Here is a 23,507-nt window from a genome sequence, read left to right on the forward strand (position 1 = left end):
ATATCCTCCTAATTCCTTACACTAGGCGAAAAGATGTCTACCATTTTCTTGGCATGAGTTGCTTTCATATTTCAGACTGAGATTTGAACCACAACCACAGATTTCCCCTCAATGCTTTTCACCATCTGTATTACCAAATAAAGCCATTGTTAGAATCCATTATCAGCATTTTAAGCTTCTTACAAATATTATATTCTACTATGTACAGGATCCAGGATGTACATATACACACACTATGGATAATCAAGCAATACAATACCAGCCCCAAATATAAACCACCAGCAACCACAGATATAGATCACCATCAGGGATTTTTGTAAACTTTGGGTGCCAGATGCCAGTACTTTTTTGTACAGATACTTGTCACTTCCCTTTCATGCATTAAACTAATAGCTGTTATTTTTCAGGCAATGAGAGCTAAAGTAATTTTCAAAAAACAACCAGGTATTGCCTATGGAATTTACACTTCCAGTGACAACCACTAAGTGGTTTTAATACATTTAAATGAACCCTGTGAAACTAAAATGCCGTGGTAGCACGGCTAGCACGTGGTAGCATGGACTAGTACGTTTCTAACACAGATGACAGCAGCTAGTAGTATTTTAATTACATCCATTTGTCTTGGACAATACTACTGCAGATGCTAATTCTCATGTAATATGCCACTTAAAAATGGTACCACAGAAACCCTTCTATAATCCAGGAATTTATTCTAACTATGTAAATTTGAAACAAATTCAAGTACATCCTAGAACTTTGGAGAAATACTACTTTCAAACCACCTCACTGTTTCCACAGTGAATTGCAAAGCTCCAAGTTATTTACTACTGTTCTACTGACTACATATGAAATAATTTTGTCAGTCATCTGGTAATTAGAAGATTCACAGGTAGAAAAATGTTGAAACTGGACTTAAGTCTACCCAAAAGTATACTGCTAAGTACTTTTATTTCCCTTTTGAACAGTGCTTAAAAAGCCAGTGCTTTTTCATCTCCTTGCTTACGTGCTACCATCACTAAACTAGTAGACAGAAAATAACCACCAGAAATTCAGGTTCTGATTGCTACTGAACAATAAAAGTATGCTTAATTGAAGGTAATTTTTTCATTTTCTGCTCATGTTAAGAAGTCAGTTCCCTCAGGTAGGCATTCAAAAACAATAGGAGTTATACCTTGTTTAAGAGGCTGAATTACTACCCCCTTAAAGTTTTGTAGTTTAATTTGTATATTTACCTGTTGGATACTTCTAGCTTTTGGGGTTTTGGGGGGTTTGTTTTTGTTTGGTTTTTTTTAATCTTTATAAAAGCCAGACTACAACTATTAAGGTTTACTTTTACGAACTTTCTCTTTTGGGTTTTTTTTTTGTTGTTGTTGTTGGTTTTTTTTTTCCCCCTCTTGTCTGCTAGTAAGGACAAAACCTGTAGAATAAGCACTCTAAGGCTGGCTTGAAATTAGTATGATAGTACACACCTGTAAACTCTGGGTATTTGGCATAAGCTGTATCAGATAGGATTGACACAGGAACAAATTCAATAAAAAAAGCAAGTACTGTAAATACACTGTGCATACAACTAAGCCATGTAAGCCAATGCAGAACAATGAGGAAATTACATTATTAAAAGTTTTTATTTAGGTTTGGTCAGTACAGGTAAGATAATATTGGAGTCACAGAGCAATATGCATAAACAGGATACAACAGTTCTTAAAAACTGAGTAACTATGCACACAATTCATAAACATTCGGTCACCTAAGGAGAAAATGCACAGATGTATGGTGGGAAAAACTGTAATTAACACTGAAACTACTACAGGACTCCTTCAGTAAGTCCATCTTTTAGTGATAAAACTACTGTACTGGGCAAACTTGGCAGTCATAAACCCACAGCTATTATGACAAATCTTGAAGGTGGTGTAAGTATAACAGTATGAGTAAGAATGCCCTTACACAGCACAGGTTCTAGATATACACAGATTTGTACAGACATCATTTATGTTATACTTTATGGAAATAATTTCCATTTCAACTTCACATTAACTCATATAAAAATAACTTGAGCTACACAAACGTCCTTTTAGCAACATTCAACGTAATTAACTGTTAAAATTTCCAAAGTGGCAGAGGTATTGAAGCAAAAAGAAACCCACAAAAAGGCAAAATTGTGACAAGTATGCACTAATTTAAACGGCTTCTGGACAGTATCCTCTCCCAATTTAAATGACACTGTATAAAAATGTTGCAGAAAAATGTTACAAAACTGAACCCTGCACATTTACACTGGAGTCCAAACCATTCTGGACATGACGAGAACCCACAGTTCTGTTACCTTTCATGCTCACTGTTTTCTCCTCTTGAGGATCATGATTGGAGTCTGTGTCATTTGAGTGGTGAGTGAGAGAGTTTTCACTGCCAGTGGGAGAGTCTACACTTTCATACCCAGTACTGAGCTGGTTTATGTAGCTACCACTTCCTCTACCAGTTCTATCTTCAGAGTGGTTGGACAGCTTATTACCATTCCCTGGAGAAGCTGGGAAGTCATCTTCTGTGCCGCTACCCTCCCTATAAAATCCAGGCCCAGACGTCCGCTGATGGGAGGAGCTACCATTGCTTGGTCCATTTGCCAGGCGGCTGCAGTCTTTACCCACAGCCTCTCCCTGGTCTGTGGCCTCAGAAGATGGAGTCCTGCTGGTACCTGGGTTGGAGGCCTGGGACTGCTGCTGCTGGTACTGCGCCAACTGCTGGCGAGTCTCCTTCAACTGCTGCTGAAGAACTAGAATGGTACTCTGCATACCCTCTACCTCCTCATCAAGCTGGATGATGAAGTCATTCAATTCTATGTAAAGAAAACACATTTGTTGCAAATACTTAATAGCCCATATATAGCTTGCATCTCAGACAAAAAATTAAAATCTTGTAACTCAACGTTTTATGCCGAAATTTTTCAACAGACTATTTTTCAGCCATCAGGTATGCAGTGGTTTTGATACTCTGCCTCTGAAGGAGGAAATGCTTATCATCTACATACTTTCTATAATGTTACTCAGAATATATGAGAAGAAATTAACTTCTCGGCAAGAAAGGAGGGTATTTGGAAAACAGCTCAATTCTGGCAATTAGTATTTTGCAAGTAGATCCTTGTGTATCTACTTTTAATCAAGTATAAAACCTTAGTAGAAATACTACAAAATTAACCATGAACCGCATCACATCTATGTAGTAGAACTAATAATTACAAAAGCCTATTCAGTGAAAAAATATTTTAGTCACATTTCAAGCAAGCTTCAGCTCTTACTGTTTTTAATCCTCTAAATCCTGCATAATGTGACACTAGAAGATTTTCTTACCAAAACTGTTAACTAATTCCACAGGGTTTTTAAGTACTTATGTACCAAGGATTTTACAATTAGGACTGCATTTTGGAGCAAAACAAATTTGACCTGAAAACAATAAAAGAAACACTGATTCCCTTAGTCTTCAATTCAACTGCACCAGGATACTGACAGGGCAAATAAAATGCAAACTACTTATTACTGTAAAAAAAAAAATCATAAAATTAAAGTATTCTTGCTGCTATGGAAAAAATCATCAGGAAAACTGCTATTGCAGGATTATCATCATTGTTCATATGGGAAGAAGCAATAGGGGCTAAAGAACACATCTCAGTTCTGGAGCTTACTTTACTGCATTCAAAAGCGGAAATATTTAAAGAATGTCCACATTTGCTTCAATTATGAACTTGATAAATGTAGATGAAGTGCATTATCTAAATAGCAGTTAAAAAGCAAAAGGGCAACTATTCAAAAAACATGTCGTTACAGAAAGAATCATTTACCTTAAGAATTCTAGGTATTGTAAAGTATTTTATACTGCTACTTTCTCAAAAAATATGATCCTATGGGCAGGGGAGAAATCTATCTTTAAAAGTACTGGATACATCAGACTTAGATAATGCCAAATCAAGTCTATGCTATCTTACAGACTTCAGTTGTAAAACAAACACATATCCAGGTTTGTGTGATGTCTAAATAACTCATGTTCCAAGACTTACTGTAATAAGATAACGTACTTTGTAACATTCCACCAAAAAACCCCACCAATTCTATGCAGAACTCTCAGCTGAAGATTCGTTAAATTTGCATTTTGCCCTCCATTTAAATTATGCAAGAGGTCAGAGTTTATAGGCAATTCCAACTTAGGTTTACAATGCTGTACAATTTGGACTGTGAACACAATAATGACATAGTTCATCTGAGTTACCTCAGCACAACCCCCACCCCTCCAAGTCTATTTTTCTTATTCTTAGGAATTGTTAAAAAGTTGATTTTTTAAAAAAATAATTTCAAAATCAGATTGAACAAGAAGCATTCTGTTCTCAGTGCATGCTTGCTTCATGCAATGTTATCGGCTTTCATCTTACCAATTCACCAATAATGTGTGCAGCCTAAACATGCCCTATTAAATAGCAAGACCTACAGGATGATATCTGGGAATTTCAAATTCAAATGCTGCATTACTGGAGCTGCAAATCCCACCAGTCCCACAAAGTTAAGTGCTGTTTGGGGTTTATTTTTTTCTTTGGTGTCTGGTTTTTTTTTGTTGTTGTTTTGTTTTTTTAAGACTACCAGTGAAGCAACTGTCATATTTTACTTGATACTGCCCTTTCATTCCGGCAAAGATTGTTTTACAGCATGTGCATCATCAGGAAATTAAACTAGCAGAAGTGCAAGGCAACTTCCATTTTCTTAAAAAAATCCCTTACCATCCTGACTGCTTTTAAGTTCCTCACTATATTTCTTCTGTAAAGCCAACTCTGCCTCAAGCTGTGCAATACGTCCTTGGGACAGCTGCCTTCCAAGCTCTTGATTCTCCTGGATAAGCATTCGACACTTCGCCATTAACTTTTTGCCTGTTTGGCTGCAAAGGAAAGAGCCATCTATCACAAAATGAATATAAAACCTTCAGTTATCTTCCTCAATCACAATTACAAACAAAAAGGAGATGCAATTTCTGCATGTCACAATTCAAGGAACATTATGCCTCAACATAATTGTCATAGCAGAAAGTCTCCCTATAGTTACCACATGCTGTTCCAATGCCAGTTGATCTTCTGTCGCTGTCCCATAAAGTGGAAGGCAAGTTTTATTACTGCAAATACGAATAAGCATATTGTTCTTTTTTTGATATCAACATCTGGATTATCAGTATGCACAATCTTGCATGTGCTAATTCTCAATGGAGTTAAATATTTGATTAAAGATGTGCCTTGTAATTCAAAAGATCAAGTACTGCATAAAAATTACACATGTAAACTGAATTGTAAACAAAAACCTTCTTCATTTGTTGTACTAGCAAAATTTAATAATTAAATTTGGGTGAAGAGAAGAAAGTTGCTTGGGGGGGAAATAAAATTCCATGTTAATCTTTCATAGTGACATCCATTTTTCTTTAAGAGGCTTAGACATTCTTTTGAATGCTGTCCAGGTACTCTTCTTTAAAAAGTTAGATTTCTGGTTTTCAACTCAATTTATGTATTTGACAGTAATGTACACAGTCTGTTTCATGATTTCTATGGTCAGCATCTTGCATGGTGAGGATGAAGTAAAATGTAGTTAAAAATTGGCAGGAAATTAAGGAATCTACTTCTTTTAGAATGACAGAATTTGGATCATGAGTAATGATCATTAGGATGTCCAGTTTCTGAAAGAAATGGGAAACAGGCAGGAAAAAAGAAATTTTGAACTGACAGGATTTTCTTTACTAAATGGGTAACATCACACATCTTTAATCTTCACGATAAAAATGGCATTGTAAAGCATTATAGGAAGTAGTATGCAAATTAATATATAGGCAATACAGCTGACTACATAAAAGAGAAAAATTAAAGTTCTTTAAGATTCTTGGTCTGCCAAAGTCAGGATAGCAACCACAAACAGTTCTCCTTTTAATAGGCTCAGCAACGTACTGAAGCTGTCCTCTTTTCTACAGAAGTGTAAGCTCTGCCAAAAAAAAAGAAAAAGAAAAAAAGAAAAAAAAAAAAAAGAACCACCCAAACTTGAACAGGTTTATTGTGAATTCAATGGCAGGACTTGCATTACTTTTCAAGACCAAGAAGGTCATTTAATTTTTTGTTTGTTTGCTTTTAAACAAGTGACAAAGACTGAAAGAAATTTTGAGGATTAAAGAGGTAGAACAGGAAATTTCAGCTACAATTCACAGCCACGGTTCTCTCCTGCAACCAAAATACCCAACCAAAAGAATTTAAAATAATAATTTCCTTATCAGCTACCTTTTAAGCATTCAAGCCTTAGACAACTTTTAAGCTCTGCCAACTCTGCCCCATTTAACATTTTCCGACTGACTCTCCCAAATCTTTCAGATGGGCTGCTCCAGAAGGAATCTGGCTGTGTAAAGTCCTGGAAGCCTGAAACTGCTAAAGGCAGCAACCTGTTTTCTTTCTTGATGTGATGTCCAATGCCAGGTCCTTGAAGTTTAAATTGTGCTGACCTAATACAGTCCAAGTCGCACACTTAAGATGCAAGTTTCCTTAGAGATGTTCATTCTGTGTAAAGCAGGACCACTTTGGAGATAACCAATGTGACATATCCCAAAAGTTATTAGGCAGACATGCAATGATTTTTAGCCATTTGCAAATTCCTGTTACTGTATTCATCATCACTACAAGTTGAAGAAGTTCACAGTGCTTAAGTCATTTAATGCTTTTCTCTTCACAAAACAATGTCAACTGTAGTATTAGCAAGTACCAGTTACCTTGGAATTGGGACCATTTTAGAATCCCATTAATTTATTCACATTAACTCCTGCCAAAATGTAAAATATTTATTACCTGTATAGAAATTTGCATAATTACCTATAATGCTATTTCTTCCCATCAAGACTTTTCCAGATGTTCTGAACTAGTACGGCACCAAGTAACCTCTCCTTGCAATTTACAAAAAACACAACACATGCAAGAATATAAAATCCAGTAACTATTAAAATAACTCCTATGAGCTGTAAAACTAAGTTTGGCTTTGTTTTCACAAATCCTCTTGAACATACATGCAACAAAACCTGTAAGAATATAAGTGGTTAAATTTCAGAAGACTAGCGTTTGTTGTACTAGACTTACTGTAAATGATATTTCTACTATTTTTAATCCAAGTGTATACTCTATGATTAATGATGGTTGAAATGGCTTAGCATAGCCATGCCTTTACTTGCATGTCCTTTTATTTCTCCCTCCAGACATCAACAATGACTATGCTGTACACCCTTATCTATGGTTAAGGCCCAGAACTAACATCGCTTAGGGTTGCAGTTAATATGTTACCCTAAGAACACAAGTTAGGGATCCAAATAGGAGCATCATCTCTTTCAAAAACTAGGTCAGATGCCATGAAGTAAGAGTAGTTGCATACAAGGATGGACAATTAACGCAATTAAAGCGGGGGAATGGGGTGCAAAGAGAATGAAAAATCCTATAAATACTTTAATATGAGTCTTCATTTCTTTACCCTTCCAGAAATAAAAATCAATAAGATCTTAACCCAGTTAATGAAGACAGCCTCAATTATTTACCAGGAAATAACTGTAATTTTCTGTATTCCACCTACTGCATATATGAATTATGCACATTCACACCACTGACTTAAAATTATATGATGCATATTAGGGTATGTTGTAGCTACAGAAATAACAAAATTTTCTTTTGATACTTTTGCTTGAAAGAAAGTGGCAAGTTACTTGGTCTCTCCTCAGCTGTACACACACATTTAGAGCCTGAGGACTTAAGGAAACAACCAGCCTGTATCTAAATGTATTAAATAGTTTTCTGAACTCAAAGTTAAACAAGCAATCTGCACGGCATGCCTCTATCCGCACATTATAGTGAGCTTTACAAATGGCTTGGTAACACGTTAACAATTTTTTAATGCAAGTCTTACCTCTGTTTTGATGCTAGATCATTAAAATCTTAGATACTGCTATAACAAAATCATTCCAGATGTATCACTTTTTAAAAGGTAAAGTTTTTCTGTAGGCTTTACTTTTGTTGTTAAGTCATTACTCATGCAAAAAAATAAACCTGCATAAATACACTACTCTTCAATCCCGTATTAATCATCTGAAGCACAAACAGTTAAAATACTTCCAACTTAAGGTACTTCCAAGTTAAAAATACGTACGTAATGCCATCTTAATAAAAGACATCAAAACAGTTAGAATACATCACCTTCTGTGACAGCTGGATGCCTTTTTTTTAATTTAAAACTGAATTTTCTAGGAGCAGACTGAGTCATAAAATGTTGCCCAACTGTTTTGAAAATCAAAACCTCAGATTACTAAATAGAACTCAATTTTCTAAGGAAAAAAATAAACACACAAATGCTATACCAAATCTGCATTTCACTTTACACACCTCAGACATGCACTCCCAACTGTCCCGGATTGCTACTCTTACAAGTAACTTGGGACAACAGAACAGAGGCATCAATAGAGTAGCAAAGGCTCCTTTCACTGATTCCACCAAGGAAAATGCATGCATTTAAGTATTTTTGCTTTGTCGAAATACTGACTTTGTTTTCAGAGAACGAGACAATGCAGAAGTAACAACCTGTTCGATTCTCGTTCATCCCAGGAGTTTCACAATACAACAGATAACCAGTAGTGTTCCTTGAACTATATATTACAACTATTTCAAGGCACATTTTATATAGAAGTGCAATACAAAAAAACCCAGGTGTACAAACGAATAAAAACACCCCACCAACACTGAAGACAGTTGCCATTGTGTGCCTTCTGTATTGAGCATTTGAGATCAGTTCTTAGAAGATCGAAAAATTCTCATTTCTGCATGAAAACATGCAGTGAAATACTTATCACAACCAGTTTTTCTTATACATGCTAGTTGTGATCAAATGTGTATTGCTTCCAACAATTTTAAACCTGCAATTAGATAGAACGTACATTTTCGTACAGTCCTAATTTTGAGGCGTCCACAGTATTACCGACCATCCAGAAAACAGTTCATTATTTAGCAACATTGACTTAAGGCTCCATCAAGTGCTAGAGAGCCCAAAGGCTAAACAGTCAAATGTGTACACTACCACTGTTGTGATATCAAATAGCACTCTCATGGCTATTCAGAACTGGTTAGCAAGTAAACTCTTTAACGCAAAATTCACCTCATTGAGTTTTGACCCAGCAGTTCAGTGAACAAGCAGGAAGTCCACAGTCTTATTGGCAAAACTGACTTACAGTGTCTCTAAGTCACTAGGCTCAAGGTTAAGAGCGAAGCATATTCCACTTCTACATTTTACGGGAATTTTACATGTTCAATTCATGATTTATAATCTCTAGGATCTCTCTCCTCCAAACTGTCTGTAGACACAGTGTGCCACAGACTTAAGACTTCTGTTTCTCCCTCTATTTTCTTCAAATAGAACAATTTTGCAAATGTCTACATGTTCTAGAAAAGATTTTTTTTTCGAAGATGGCCATTTCTTCAGAATAGTCCGACGCCGTCAGGCCTCTGAAGCAAAGGGGGAGAAAAAAGCTGAAACACAAGGTTCATCTGGTAAGTTTTACATTAAGCATTACAAGCTGGACAGTATAAGAATGTGGCTTTTGCCTCAAAACGTCTGAGTCTTGGTGTGGAAACGAGTACTTGGCTGTCCCACCATAGCATTCTCGTAGTGGGACTGTCAGGGAAGTCTTGACTGGGGAGTATTTGTTTTGTTTACCTATCAGGCGTAAATTTCCAGGCACTCAGTTCATTTTGGGCTTGTTCCAGTTTGTCTTTAGTCTGTTCCAGTTCACCTTTCATTTTTAGGAAAAACAAGTTGATGGCTGGGTCCACCATTGTTGATCGCAGTTGGGCAACACTAGGCTGCTGGACTTGCTTGAGGTACTGAATCTGATTCTGCATAAAATAAGAAAAAAGACTGTTAGCCATACAACATTAAATAAAATTTTAAAGTCATTTAGATACAAATAAAAATAGTTATTCCAAAGATAACATCAAGGAAGCTTGCCTTCTTTCAACACTAACCTGAAAAAGGCAGGATAAACACCACTTTTGCCCACCTGTATCCTATCACTGTACATATTCACCCAATCCCCCATCCTACCACCTGCCAAGCTCAAATTTTCAAGGCCTTTTTTTTTTTTTAAACTCACCCCCCCTGCTTCAAATTGTTTTCTACATGTCAGTTTGCTAAAGCAATGATTGGACCATTAGAATCCTCCTTTTCTTTTATATCTTTTATACCTGCCTGGACTCTTCTTGGGGGAAAAAAAAAAAGTATATGCGAAGAGTTATCTACTTAAAACAGACAACTAGTTTCCATGTAACTTCAGTGAAAGTTATTATGGAATATTACAGCTAATATTGACAAATAATATTTTTAAAGCAACTACTAAAAAGGTTTTCACAAACTTCTAAGTTTTTTTTTTTCAAATGCAATAATCACTTATGATGCAAGTTTGCATATTTATTTTTTAAACAAAATAATTTAGAAATATTAACATCAATTAAACAGATTTTGGTTGCATTATATCAAATAAATTTACAATATATAAATATAGCATTCATTAGTCAAAACTTGAATGTATTTAAATAGGATTAACTTTTTTAAAAATTTCTTATATTTTAATCCCATCACAACAGACAATCTTAAAAGGTACCAAGCAGTATGTGTTTAGAATCCAGCTAATCACTAAAAATCACATCAGCCTACACAGAGTGTTCATTCTTAAATTCAATTTATTACACACCCTGTATCACACACATTCGTCAGCAAGAGGTGAACAAAATTACGAGATTAAAAAAGAAACATTAATTGAAAGTCAGGGGTTTTGCCTCCCACTGCATGACAAACTTGCAACCAGACTGGATAGCAACAGAGTTTCACTGACAAACAGTACAAGGCATCACCAGCAAAATGGAAGGGAAGAGAGTCTCCCTCCATACTTTGCTTTACTTGGAATAAGCAGCACAGTCAAAAGCACTGTCAATTTAACTCTTTTCCTGTATATACAGTTACTTTGTTATGGGGTTCTTACACTTTCTCTTCACCGTTGCTGTGTAAGTACAAACATTTTATTTACCTTAAAAATGTGCAGTAGTGACCTCAGTCACCTCTTGACTGAGGACAATGCATGTTTTAATTTATATCTTGTTAAGTAGCAAAAATTCTTGGATTTTATTTCAAGTGAGGGATTTCAAAGTTATTGAAATAACTGAAATACCTCCACTGACTTCTCATTAATTTGCTATTATCAAAATAAAAATATTTAGTTAGTTACAAAAAAACCCTGAAGTAACCATCATACTTTATGTTTTAAGTAGACAAACTTATGTGTCCAGAAAGAAATATAATGGGAATAAAACACTGCATAAAAATATTTTCAAGAATTAAAGCACTCAAGAACCCACCTACAACCACTACTTAGAAAGAGAAGACCAAATAAAGATTATCCTAACATTTCTTGGATGGCATTTTACCCCCATGGCTCCTTTGCCCCACTGAATGCACAATATGTTGTTCACTGAATAAAGATCTATTTATTGTTACTGATATACCTTTTCTATCCATTCAACTTTGACGCTCGCACTACTGTAAGTATTTCAACAACCTGTCAATTTTTTGTGAGGGCTAGCACTAGTAGAGGGTGAAACAGCTAGTTTAACAGATGTCTGCACACATACAGACACTCCAGCTGGCAACGTATTCCAGGAATATAATTATGTTACAGCAACATGGTTCCCAACCTATTTTTAGACAGGCATCATTGAAGAAATAAAAGACCATGTTCCTTGTCTTACCTAGGCCCAGCTCCCTCCTTCTACTGCCAGCCTAAGAACTGTAACAGATTGCTTGGATCAGTAGCACAAAGAATTGCTGCCACCTGCCCCTCACTCATGCCAGAAATGCTCTAGAACACTAAAGAGGACCCAGCTGATTCTGTCCAATGTCAGTTATTTGGGTATCTCTAGCTCACGTTCCTAGGCCAAGCAGAAAGCACTTGCGTAGGCTCCACATAACACCTCAACTGTCATTCCTAAAACAGTCATGTAGAAAGAATTTACTTAAGCTGAACAACCCTTGCTTATTCCCTCCCAAAACCTGAAGACCATTTATTCCTCCAGTTTTTCCAACTCAATTTTTCTCCATCCTTCCACAAGCGCTTTCTCTAGTTGTAACTCCAGAGTTCTCACCTGCCAGGCTTTTCATCCACCCAGACCTAAGCAACCTGCCCCCAATATCGCCCACTCCCAAAGCAAGTCCATACCTCTTAACCCTTCTGCCTACTTCTTTATTCCATTCTTCTTCCTGCTTAGCCAGTCTAAGCCTCCCACTCTTGCTCCCTCTAACCACTCTCTAGAAAGTCTCTCCTCCTATCGATATTCCAGGCGGTAAGGGGTGGGGATCAGAAGAGTTTACCTGCATTCAGGACCAACTTCAGGCTAGAGCTGAACATACAAGAATAGTCATGTCCAATGCTAGACCCGAGGACATGCCTGCTCTAACACTTGAAATGCCTTCTGGCTGTTCATATTCTCAAACATGAAAGCACACTCAAGCTGGTATTTTTCAAAAGCCTGTCAGATGGACAAATAGGGATGAATTTTCACAAACAGAATAAAAACCTTGGTATTGGCTTTCTCTCTGCTCTCACCTAAGGCAGGAGAACACCGAAAGTAGTCTATTTAGAGGACATCAGGCTGCGCAGGGTTTTGTTTGAGGGGATTTTTGTTGTTGTTATTGTTAAGACAATAACATTTTTGACCCCCTGCTTCTCACATTCTTGGAAAAAGCTGAATCCTTTCAGCTGAAGCTGTCCAAAGACATCCACAAAGAACAGACCCTCTGACATGAAGAATTTAACAAAACAGAACGCAGGTGCTTAACAGAAAATGTAAGCAATCTAAGTACAACTATCTATCTTTCTTGTAAGGAAAAACCACGAGGGAAGAAACTGCATAACAAAGAGAAAAAACACAACAGAGCTGTAACCTAAACCACAAGTAGGCTATTCAGAGTAATGGCTATCTAGGTACTGTATTCCAGCTGCACCCACAGGAAGCTTCCACTCATTGTTTTCTGTTCCATGGAAAACCTATTTGAGAAGCAAATATTTCCAAATGCCTGTCCACTTACTGACCTACAATAGCTGTGCAGCAGCTTGGGAAGCGGTTAAGACCTTTCCCTAAGTAGCAATAACTTCACCACCACCTCTGCCAGAAACAAAGCTTTATGTATACCCACACTTTGCTAAAACCAGCAACCTCTTTTAGGGGGTTGTTCCTGCTAGGGGGAAGGTAACTCAAGGCTGCTGCTGACAATAGGGCACATGAGCTATTAAACACCTAAACTTCAATCAAGCCCTTGAGTTAGCCACCCTAAACTATGCAGAGCAAGTTTGCAACACCAGTCAGACTCTCAGTAAGCTCCTAGCTAAAGAGAAACCCACATATACTGCTGCTAGATTCTGCAAAGAGCATGAGAGAGAATGGAGCTATGCACTCAACTACCATCTTTGTTTCTTCAAAGAGAGTACTGAAATGGAATCAGGACAATGATTCTGCTACTGCTACTCCAACATGCACACCTACACTTTCAAAACGATGACAGGTGACTTTTATAAGCTGAATTAGGTTTTACTATGTTTTATCTTTTTAAAAGAAGGGTACAAATTAAAACAGCAGCCAAGACAAAGTCTATAACACTTTATTTTAAAACAGAGCTAGTATATTTTAACTAGCCAGGTGTTTTACATATTGGTAATCAGAAAATTCACTTATGTCTTTGTCAACTACTACCATTTGAATATGGTATGGTATTTTTAAGTTTTTATCAATTTACATTTGAATGTGACCTGAATGTGATAACTTTGTAAGTTTAAAACATCCCAAAAATACATTAAGAGTAACATGAACACTAAGTATTGGTAATATGGTAAATATTCATCTGTAGTTTTCAAAAAACTTGATGCCATAGATGCTCAGTCTTTCTAATTAAGATGTGACAGGAAACACTGAAGGCTTACATATAAATAACCGTCACTTGTATATTTTACATGTAAATATGAATTACAAAAATGGTTAACTATGCTAAAAATAAATGTTATTTTATGGACTAAAAATTAAACATGTCAAATAACTTACCATATGGTGAACAGTTTTTGTTCATTTATGAAATTATTTAGCAACCCATAGCTTAGCTTTACATCCCATCCAATGTGATTTATTTTGCTACTGTTACTTTACTGGAAAAAACACTATCTAATACAAAGCTGAGTAGTCCTCCAAAGCTTCTTGAAACTACAAGCATTTAAACTTGAAAACACTTTAAGGTACCGATGTCTCCATTATAGCTTTCACCCCCCTTCTTCAAGGGTGCACCTTCCTAACTCTATGCACTATGGAGGAGATTACATCCTTGATGTCATTCATGTGTCAATACCTAGAAAAATATAAGCCACTTGGGTGCGTGTGTTTGGGTTTTGTGTCTTTTTGGTGGGTTGTTCCCCTGGATTTTTTTGTTTTGTTTAAGTACACTGAAATTAATAAAAGCTCTTCAGAAGTTCTAAACAGATGTTCTAGAATGCCTATACATCACAGCTATAAACATCTGTAATGAAGTGCAGCCAAAAATCGTATAGTCTTCACATTCTTGTCAAAATGCATAGCCTTAAATACTCGAAATTTTTGTCTAACTCATTCTTTTAGAAATAGCGAGGGAGAAAGTTGAAAATAGTTCAAACAAATTTGGTTTTGGTGGAAAAACTTACATTTCTTTTAATTTTTTTAGTATTTATTGTTTCAGCTATGTGCTCAGAAGTTCAAAAGACAAAAAAACCCCTCTTATTACTGCTGTTCCTCATAGCAGAATTTATCAGTAAAACTAACAAGAGAAGCAGGATCAATATAGTAGTCTTACTACTAGGGAAATGTTGTGGTATAGTACCAGAACAGATCTGCGTTAGCATCCTGGGCTGCATTAGGGAGAGTGCTGCCAACAGGTCAAGGGAGGTGATCCTTCCTCTCCACTTGTATTGGGGAGCCCAGAACTGACCCAGTACTCCAGATGTCTCACCAGTGCCAAGAGAGACATGGACATATTAGGGCAAGGCCAACAAAGGGCCATGAAGATGATTAAGGGGTTGGAGCATCTGACATACAAGCAGAGGCTGAGAACACCAGGGCTGTTCAGCCTGGAGAAGGCTCAAGGGGGATCTTGTCAATATGCATAAATACCTGATGGAGGGAGTTAAGGTAGCAGAGCCAGGCTCTTCTCAGTGGTGCCCACTGAAAGCACAGAAGGCAACGGGCACAAACTGAAACACAGGAAATTCCACTTAAACATAAGAAAATGCTTTTTGCTGTAAGAGTGGTTGAACGCTGGCACAGGTCACCCAGAGAGGTTTTGGAGTCTCCATTCTAAGAGATGCTCAAAACCCAACTGTGCACAGTCCTTAGTAACCTGGTCCAACTGATCCTGCTCTGAGCAGGCAAGGCTGGACTACACAAACTACAACCCTTCCAGCCTCAGTGATTCTGCAATTCATTTTCTGCCACTGCAAAGTAAGCTTTACCCCCTCTTTTTTTCTCTTCATACCAGTGCTTACTATGAACTAAAGTCATCTTATGTCTTAAGAGCAGTGAAAATAATGTGTACAGAGTTAAGTGTCACACTACTATACCTTGACAGCTCTGAACACCTACAGGAAAAAAGAAAGGAAGGCTAAAAGAAAACAACAGAGGAAAGCTACAATACTAGTTATTAGTTTTGCACAGAGCTTGTATTTTTCATGAGAGCAGCTCTCAGAAGTATGTTACAGAAACTAGCAATAAGCTAGTTTTACAATCTTCCCTCAAGAGCTGCCATTTTAAAGCAGCAGGTGAAATTATGTTAAGAAGGTAATCCAAAAAAGATCAATAGTCCAAAAGTGGTAGAAGATAGCTTCAAGAAACCAAAACTAAACACAGAAGAACACAGCATCACAGAAAACCCACAGAAACAGAAACAGTAACAAAAAAAGATATTTAGCATAAAGAACATAAGAAACCCCCAAAAGCAGACCTGCCAAATTTTGAAAGAACTTCCTCTGAAAAAGTCAGTAGCTCTTTCCCCTACCTAACCAAACAGATGCAGAAGATTACAAGTACCTTGTTATCCAAATCCAACTTAAACATCAGTCTAAAGCCTCCTAAATGAAACCCTGCAAACTCAATCCTATCCTTACACGTCAATTTGTTCCTGCATCTGATGATAGTCAGAAGTAACATTTTTGATAAATACACACAGTTCATAAAAGCTAGATGAAAGTAAGCATGGCTCATGTAAGAACTACCTTGGTTCTAAAGCAAAAGTCCTTCCAAGCACAACTGCTGCTGAAAAATCAACTGAAGTAACTAATACAAAAAAAAAAGCAAACTTTAAGAAGTGATGTTTACTAATTCAGTGAAAGTTTAAGTGCCCTGCCATTTCTTTAAGCACAGAAAACATGCTGCTATAGATAATACAAAAAACCTAGCACAAGGATACTGGCTCAAAAGCTGCTACTCTTGTAATAGTCTGAAAACACTTATCCCCTCCAAACACTTACAGTACACTCTTGCATCTCCTGTTCCTTAGTTGCCAGCCTCATCACCAGAATATTTTCTCTTCGGGCAGACTCTTGCTGTTGCTGTTTCAACTTCTCTTCAGATTCTCTCAATCCCGTCACATCATTAGCTAATATAAGTAATAACACACAAAAAGCATATATTTTATAGCATCCTCTCATGAACAGTTTTTAAAGACAGCTAAAAGAATCTAAAAACCAAATTCATAAACAGCAAGAGAGTCATAAGTAAGCATGACTATAATAAGCATAAATAAGAAAAAAGCAAAATATTATTAGAAAAGCTTGACAACAGTTGGTTTTAAATATCTCTTTCTGATCCTTCCTTAAGACTTACTAAACTTTTGAAAATGTTTTCATGTTTATATAGGTGATAACTTTTAAATTGCTTCTTTAACCAACTATTATTACAACTTGCTGTCTGAAACTCAGGAAGTTGGAACTAACCCGTTATCTATAAGAAATGTTGAGGCCAGAACAGGGGAGGGGGAAATCTACGCTCTGGCAAAAAATTATCTGCAGTCTGTAAAACAGTGCTATTTGTGGTCAATCCTCAAACTGGTCTCAACACTCCATGAGTAAACAGTAAGACACTGGAGAACTTCAGAAATGGCAGTTCAGTCACAACTAGAATTCTTCTGACTCATGAACTTTTATGAAAGTTTATATACGAAATACAAGAGAAGGCAGCACAGCACATTTCCAAATTATTCAAACGGGAACACATGCAAGCAGCCCAATACAAACAGTATACATTCACTCTGCTACTTGTCATGTATAAAACAATGGCAAGTTGGAATAATTAAGATTTATTTTTTTTTAATTACTTGAGAACGATCAGCTATAAATGTGAATTCAGAACATCACAAATTACTTCAGGACAATTATTTCAAAGTAATTCTTTGCAGATAATTCAATAATACTGATTACTACAGCCTGTATTAGGGTTTCAAAAATTGAGAAACTGAGAATGTTAAAACAACTTATTTATCTATGTTAGGACAGTTTGAGACTAGAATAAAATCAACTGCTTCCATCTGCTACATTTTAGTCTCTCCGAAACTCAAACGTTATGGGGTGGCAGTAGAAGAGGGATGTAAAAACAGAGAAAAGAGGACACATCTGTTTGGGTTGACAGAAAAATACCCTTCAAATTCAGTGGTACTAAGTCTTTAAGTATTTAAACTGAAAATGTGAGCGGAAAACAGGTAAGAGCCTATCTCTAGCTGCCAACACAATTTTTAAAAGTGACTTAGGATAGGTGATTCCGTCACTTCCAGAACGTGTTCAGCTTTTCCCATTTGAGAGTAGGATGTTTTTCCCATATTCTCTTTGAAACACTGAAGTACAAACCAAGTTTTAAAGACCACAGAAGACCGACAATCAAATAGTTAATTCACCTAATCAGATCAAACATTACTTGGGGATACATTTTAGACCTTCACCTCTACAAATCCCATGTGATTTAGAATCCTGTGAGACTACTGAAGGCACAAACATTCATGGAGTATTTTGGTAGAGGATAACATATCCTTTTTAATGGAAAAGTCCTGAAAATACACCTATTTGTGTGGTTATGTTTTGAGACTTCCCCCCTCCCTCCAGCAGTCTGTGTACAGACGGTCCTACAGATGCAAAAATAGACTTTTTAGATACTGTATAAGATCTGCAAAGGAAAATAAGTGGCTGAGAAAGTTGGGAAAGGCTGAAAACTTGCACTAGAAAAAACACGGACTTTTTTTCTGACAAATAACTTACATAGAGATTATTATCTCATTTCCAAGAGTTTTAGAAAGCACAGACATTACTGAAACATTCTACTTTATACAAACATTCAGGTAACTCATACCATTTTGAAACTTAGCTAACTTACAATTAAGGTCTGTGTACTTGCCCTCCAGAGCTTGCACATATGCTTCATACTGTTTCCACCTATTGCAGAGACAAAGAGAAAAAAGAATTTTCTGAAGCTCGGTTTATTAAATCAAGGCATCTCATTCCTAAACTTTCAGAGTATATTTTCATACCATAATCAGAAAATGTCAAGTGGGAATCACACAATTGCATAAAAGGCAATTCCAGTTTTAAAATAAGGGGCTTTAAATCATGGAAAAAGTTAAATCCACTTTACATCTCAAAAGGATAAAAAGGTAGCTGTGCATTACACTTAAAATTGGCATCTTAAAACTTACTGTAATATTTTGGACAAACATTGGGATCAAAGACTTAGTTATCTGTGTAAAGTACCTAAGGTTCATCTCATTCTCAAAGTAGAACAATTCAAACAGAATTCTGTAACAGAAACCATAATACACAGACAACATTAAGTCTATTACCAAGCAGACGTGTATTACAATATACTAGAATTGGCAGTCTAAGTTAAGCAGTTACACCAGCTCATTCAAATCAAGACCATACTCTGATTACGTTCATCAACCAGAAGCCAAACATTTTAATAACTCTTTGAATGCATGTTATTTCAGCAATTCATACGCAGTCAGAAAACCTCACACTTTAAAATAGTATTGCATTTGATACAAACTATCAAATCAGTAGCAAATAAAGTCTGCAGTCAAGCTTAGCGTGACATGCCTTACCAACAAAGTTCACAGGATGGTGGTTTGGGGGGTTTTGTTTGTTTGTCTTCAAATAAATACATTGCTCCAAACTACATGTCTTCCTCATGGTGGTACAATTCCACATCATGAAATAAATTAATCTAATAGCTTTACCACTATAGAAGGGGAAGGTTTCTGTTCCCTCCTCCCAACTACCCCTTCTCCCTGACACCTGTTTTATGCCAGACTCATCATTAACTGCTCTATTTCAACTCTCTAACCTACCAACATCACTATCTCAATCAAAACAATAAAATCTAACTCTAGACCATTTTTGACCATTTAGTGAATTCAAACAGCTTGTTAAAGGGTCTAAAAAGCATCAGGTCTGCAACAGCAAATGAGATCACATCATTGGGAAAAGCAAAAGCAAGCACAAGATCTCCTTCTAGCAGCAACAAAATTTTACATCTTCTCAGCTGAACGTGAAATGAGCATGAATGAATTCTCAAGCTCTCTAGAAGCGAGAAGTTGTGTTCCCACTTAACCCTTAACTTATCTCTCTGCTCTAAAAAGAGCATTGTTAGAAACAAGTGTCACTGTTTGACCACTAGAAGTTCTGTTAGTTCAGGAGATTTCAATCCCTCAAAAGTAAAACTGAAACAGTCTACTAAATAGCAAAACAGAAAGAACCTAATTTTTACATTAAAGAATTACATAAAATTAGAGTTGGTCTTCAAATACAGCTGCAGGATTACTTGACTTCTAAGCTACATCTTACAGACCAAAACCAGTAATTCTGACAAAATCATAATACCACCCCACCCTCCTTCCCCCCTGGTAATAGGAGCTATACAAAGAGCAAGTGAAATGAAGACCTGAAACACTAGCTGACATGACAGACCACCACTGGTGGAAAAAGAGAAAAAAAAAAGAAAAAACCCCACCCTCCTCTCCCCCCACCACACAGCCCATGGTCACCAAGAACATCAGAGATAATACCTCTAGGTCACCTCTCAACAACAGCTAGTATTCAAGCAAAAACTTAATTCCTGGAAAAGAAAACCCAGCATGCACTAGGCCACATGATGGATTTCTCAAGTCATGTGCCTGCCATCTCTTCTAGAAACATGACTCTTCAGACATAATGTTTTGTCAAAAACCTGGTGAAGACTGTTGCAGTTCATCTTCAAGCAAGCTGTTCTGGGTCTAGCTAGCTGAGATGGAGTTAATTTTCCTCACAGAGCCCTCATACTGCTGTGCTTTGTATCTGTGGCTAGAAAGGCGTTGACAACACAGCAGTGTTTCAGCCACCACTGAGCAGTGCTCGCACTGGCTCTCCAACATGACCCCCACAGCAGTAGGCTGCAGGTGGGTAAGATCTTGGGAGGGGGCATCACCAGGACAGTGGAGCCAAACTGACCGAAGGGATATTCCATACCACATGATGTCTGCTCAGCAATAAAAGCTAAGAGAAAGGACGTGGGAAGCAGGGCATTCATTATTACAATGTTTGTCTTCCAGAGTAACCATTACACACACTGAAACCCTACTTCCTGGGAAATGGCTGGACATTGCCTGCTGGTGCGAAGTAAGAGAATAAATCTTTTGTTTTCCTTTGCTTCCATGCACGGCTCTTGTTTTATTAAGCTGCCTCTATCTTGACCCACAAGTTTTTTTTCATTTTATTTTCTCCCCCCAGTCCTGCTGAGGAGGGGAGTGATAGAGCAGCTTGGTGGGCACTGGCATCCAGCCAAGGTCAACTCACCACGCAAGTTTACAAAATTGTACAGAATAAACTTGTGACCACCACACTGACATAGTCAGAGAACTCTTCAACAGTCAAGCCATCAGTTTTAAAACTTGAATATTTTCTACCACAGTAGCTTTACTTTCACACACATGCACTGCATCTCAATTTTGCTACAACTACAGAAGATCTCAGAAGCAATTTTCTCTTCTAGCAATTGAGCTGGTTTTCACCTCACTTCAGGCAAACCAGAAAGCTAGCAACTGGAGACAATTGCTTATTTCATGCAATAGATTTAGAAAAAAAAATTAAAACAGACAATCAAATAGACTAAGAGCATCAAAACAAAAAGTAAAATAGTGAAAATTTAGAAACATTCACATTAATGAAGTAAGTCATTCTTATAAATAACTTTGGCTCAAAAATAAACAAATACATTAGTACGCTCTTACTGAAAAGGGACTGATTCCTTTTCAATTGAACTTGCAGTTGTGATTCTTTGTCTGATGTGTATATATTTTTGTAGTGGTCTCAGTAATCCTGAGGACTAACATGTCAAAATATTTACCACATATATCAACAAAACAGTTTCTCAAAAACTTTCATGAAACCAAGTTAAAGGAAGAAAAACAAATATTTTCTTTTTTTTTTTAATATATGTATGTGTATATATATACACACACACTTTGACTAGTTTTGGGTATGTTAAAAACAGTCTTGTGATGGTCCTGATAATTTCGTTTTCACTTAAGTGTATTTCCTGACTTAAGACTTTAAACACCTTTTGAAATGTTTAAATTCTTAAGTCTCCTCTTGTAACTTTTTCTTGCTTAGTGCCTTTAATAATCTATTTTCTTAAACACTGTCTTTCCAGCTTATTTCGCTATGATCATTTTCCCTTGTTTACAGTAGTAGCACAGATCATTAACAAAGGGAATTAAAGTGGAATTCTGATCTTTGAAAATCTGAAGCTACAAAGTTGTAGCTTCTGAAGTTACACAAAACAAAATAAAAAGGAAGGAACTATGACAGAACAAAGCTTTTAAAAAAAACACAAAGATGCTGAAGATCATTGACAATATTTTTGGTGCTCCAACTCTGAACACTGTTAACTTTTATCTGTTTACTCCTCCTTCTCTGTCTATTATGTCTACATTGGTAGAAAAGACCAGATGATACTACAAACAGGACAGGTGTAAAACTCTGTATTTCTAGGTCTCAAATGACTACAAGAATGGAGTTTGAGTCTGTTAACACCATTCTCTAAATGAACTATTCTCACAGAAAATCTGTTTTTACCTTAACAATAAAAGGGCAGTATTTCCAGATGCACGACTTTGGTCTTACATTGTAAAACTGAATCTCCATGTGCAACAGTTTTGCTTCTATGCTTTTTTCAGTAATATGGACTCCCAGCTGCTGACATGCAAGGCTGAGGTGAGCCTGCATTCCCATTACATGAATCTCACATGCTAAGTTTTCACACAGAGCCTGAAAGAGGCGACAAGGACAGCAAGTTTGTGGAATGTTGTAACGATGCCTTTGCTCAGTGGTGGCATCTCAGCCATGTCATGTTGAAACTAGACAGCAGAAGCTGAGACCAGTCTAGCAGTGGATGTAGCATCACCTAGAAGTCCCAGCTACCAAGCACAACTCCAGGACAGTCCAAGGGTTCAGAGCTACAAATTAACAAAAAACCCCACCACACAAAAAAAGGGCATAAAAGCAAGTATGATCTGAAGCCTCCATTAGGCCCTACTGCTATCAGGAAACAGAAGTAGTCAACTCACTGATGTCACCATATGCCACAGAGTAGGTCTTTATTTCAGATCCAGTTAGAAACTTTAATGAAAACTGTATCCAGCAATACTGTAATCCTCTGCATAAAAACATGCAGCTCCCCCGTAAGACACCAGAACACATTAAAAGATCTCTGATAAATTATGAAAGTTTCCATATAAATAGCATTCCTAAAAATTACATACTTCACAGGTTTTCCAGTTAATTCACTTTACAGGCTCTTCAAGGAAAAGATTTTTGCCCCTAAATACCTTCTAAAGTTCAGTAAAAGAAACACATTTAAAAAAAAAAATCAGTACCGATACAAACAAATATCTTCCTTTCTCCCCCCCCTCCCCCCCGCCCCGCCCTTATGTCAGAATTAAAATGTGAAGATTGCTACTAGCACATCTTCAACTACAGGAGGAAAGCTTTCCCCTCTGGGAAACTGTTTTGCCTTACTTGAAGATGATATATCCCTTCTACCAGGTCTCATCTACACATAATACCTGCATTAGTTTAAACTTTTGTTAATAGACATAGATAAAATCAACACTTACAGTGATATAAAAATCCAGTTTGGGGTTAAACTATTTAAGAATTGGCACATAATTGCAAAAGCTTCTTTAAACCAACCAGTGATTTATAGGAACTCACTGGCCAGACCTTAAGCCTGAAGCCTTTCTTCCCAAGATCCAAGAGAGATGGCTCTCCTCTTCACACATGTAATCTAAGAGATGCACCAGTTTAAGCAAATGTGAGAGTTGCCTTGACCTACTTGCCCCATATTGCCC

At 36.9% G+C, this 23,507-nt stretch overlaps 1 protein-coding gene across 2 annotated transcripts in view; it reads right to left on the reverse strand.

The window, feature by feature from the left end:
- Window positions 1-1,602: 1,602 nt before the first annotated feature.
- WTAP (WT1 associated protein) overlaps window positions 1,603-23,507 on the reverse strand; it is a 29,190-nt gene continuing 7,285 nt past the window's right edge. The window contains exons 4-8 of one of the 2 annotated variants that reach the window (XM_049801653.1): window positions 18,500-18,558; window positions 16,609-16,736; window positions 9,738-9,916; window positions 4,757-4,911; window positions 1,603-2,830 (exon numbers count right to left, since the gene is read on the reverse strand). In XM_049801653.1, coding sequence (XP_049657610.1) covers window positions 2,247-2,830; window positions 4,757-4,911; window positions 9,738-9,916; window positions 16,609-16,736; window positions 18,500-18,558 — 1,105 coding nt within the window. In that variant the 3' untranslated portion in view covers window positions 1,603-2,246. Of the gene's footprint in view, window positions 2,831-4,756; window positions 9,527-9,737; window positions 9,917-16,608; window positions 16,737-18,499; window positions 18,559-23,507 lie in introns of those variants that run through there. The other variant, XM_049801654.1, reaches the window with a different exon arrangement.

The sequence above is a fragment of the Accipiter gentilis genome, chromosome 5 (genome assembly GCF_929443795.1).
Source record: "Accipiter gentilis chromosome 5, bAccGen1.1, whole genome shotgun sequence".
NCBI classification, from domain to species: Eukaryota; Metazoa; Chordata; class Aves; order Accipitriformes; family Accipitridae; genus Astur; species Astur gentilis.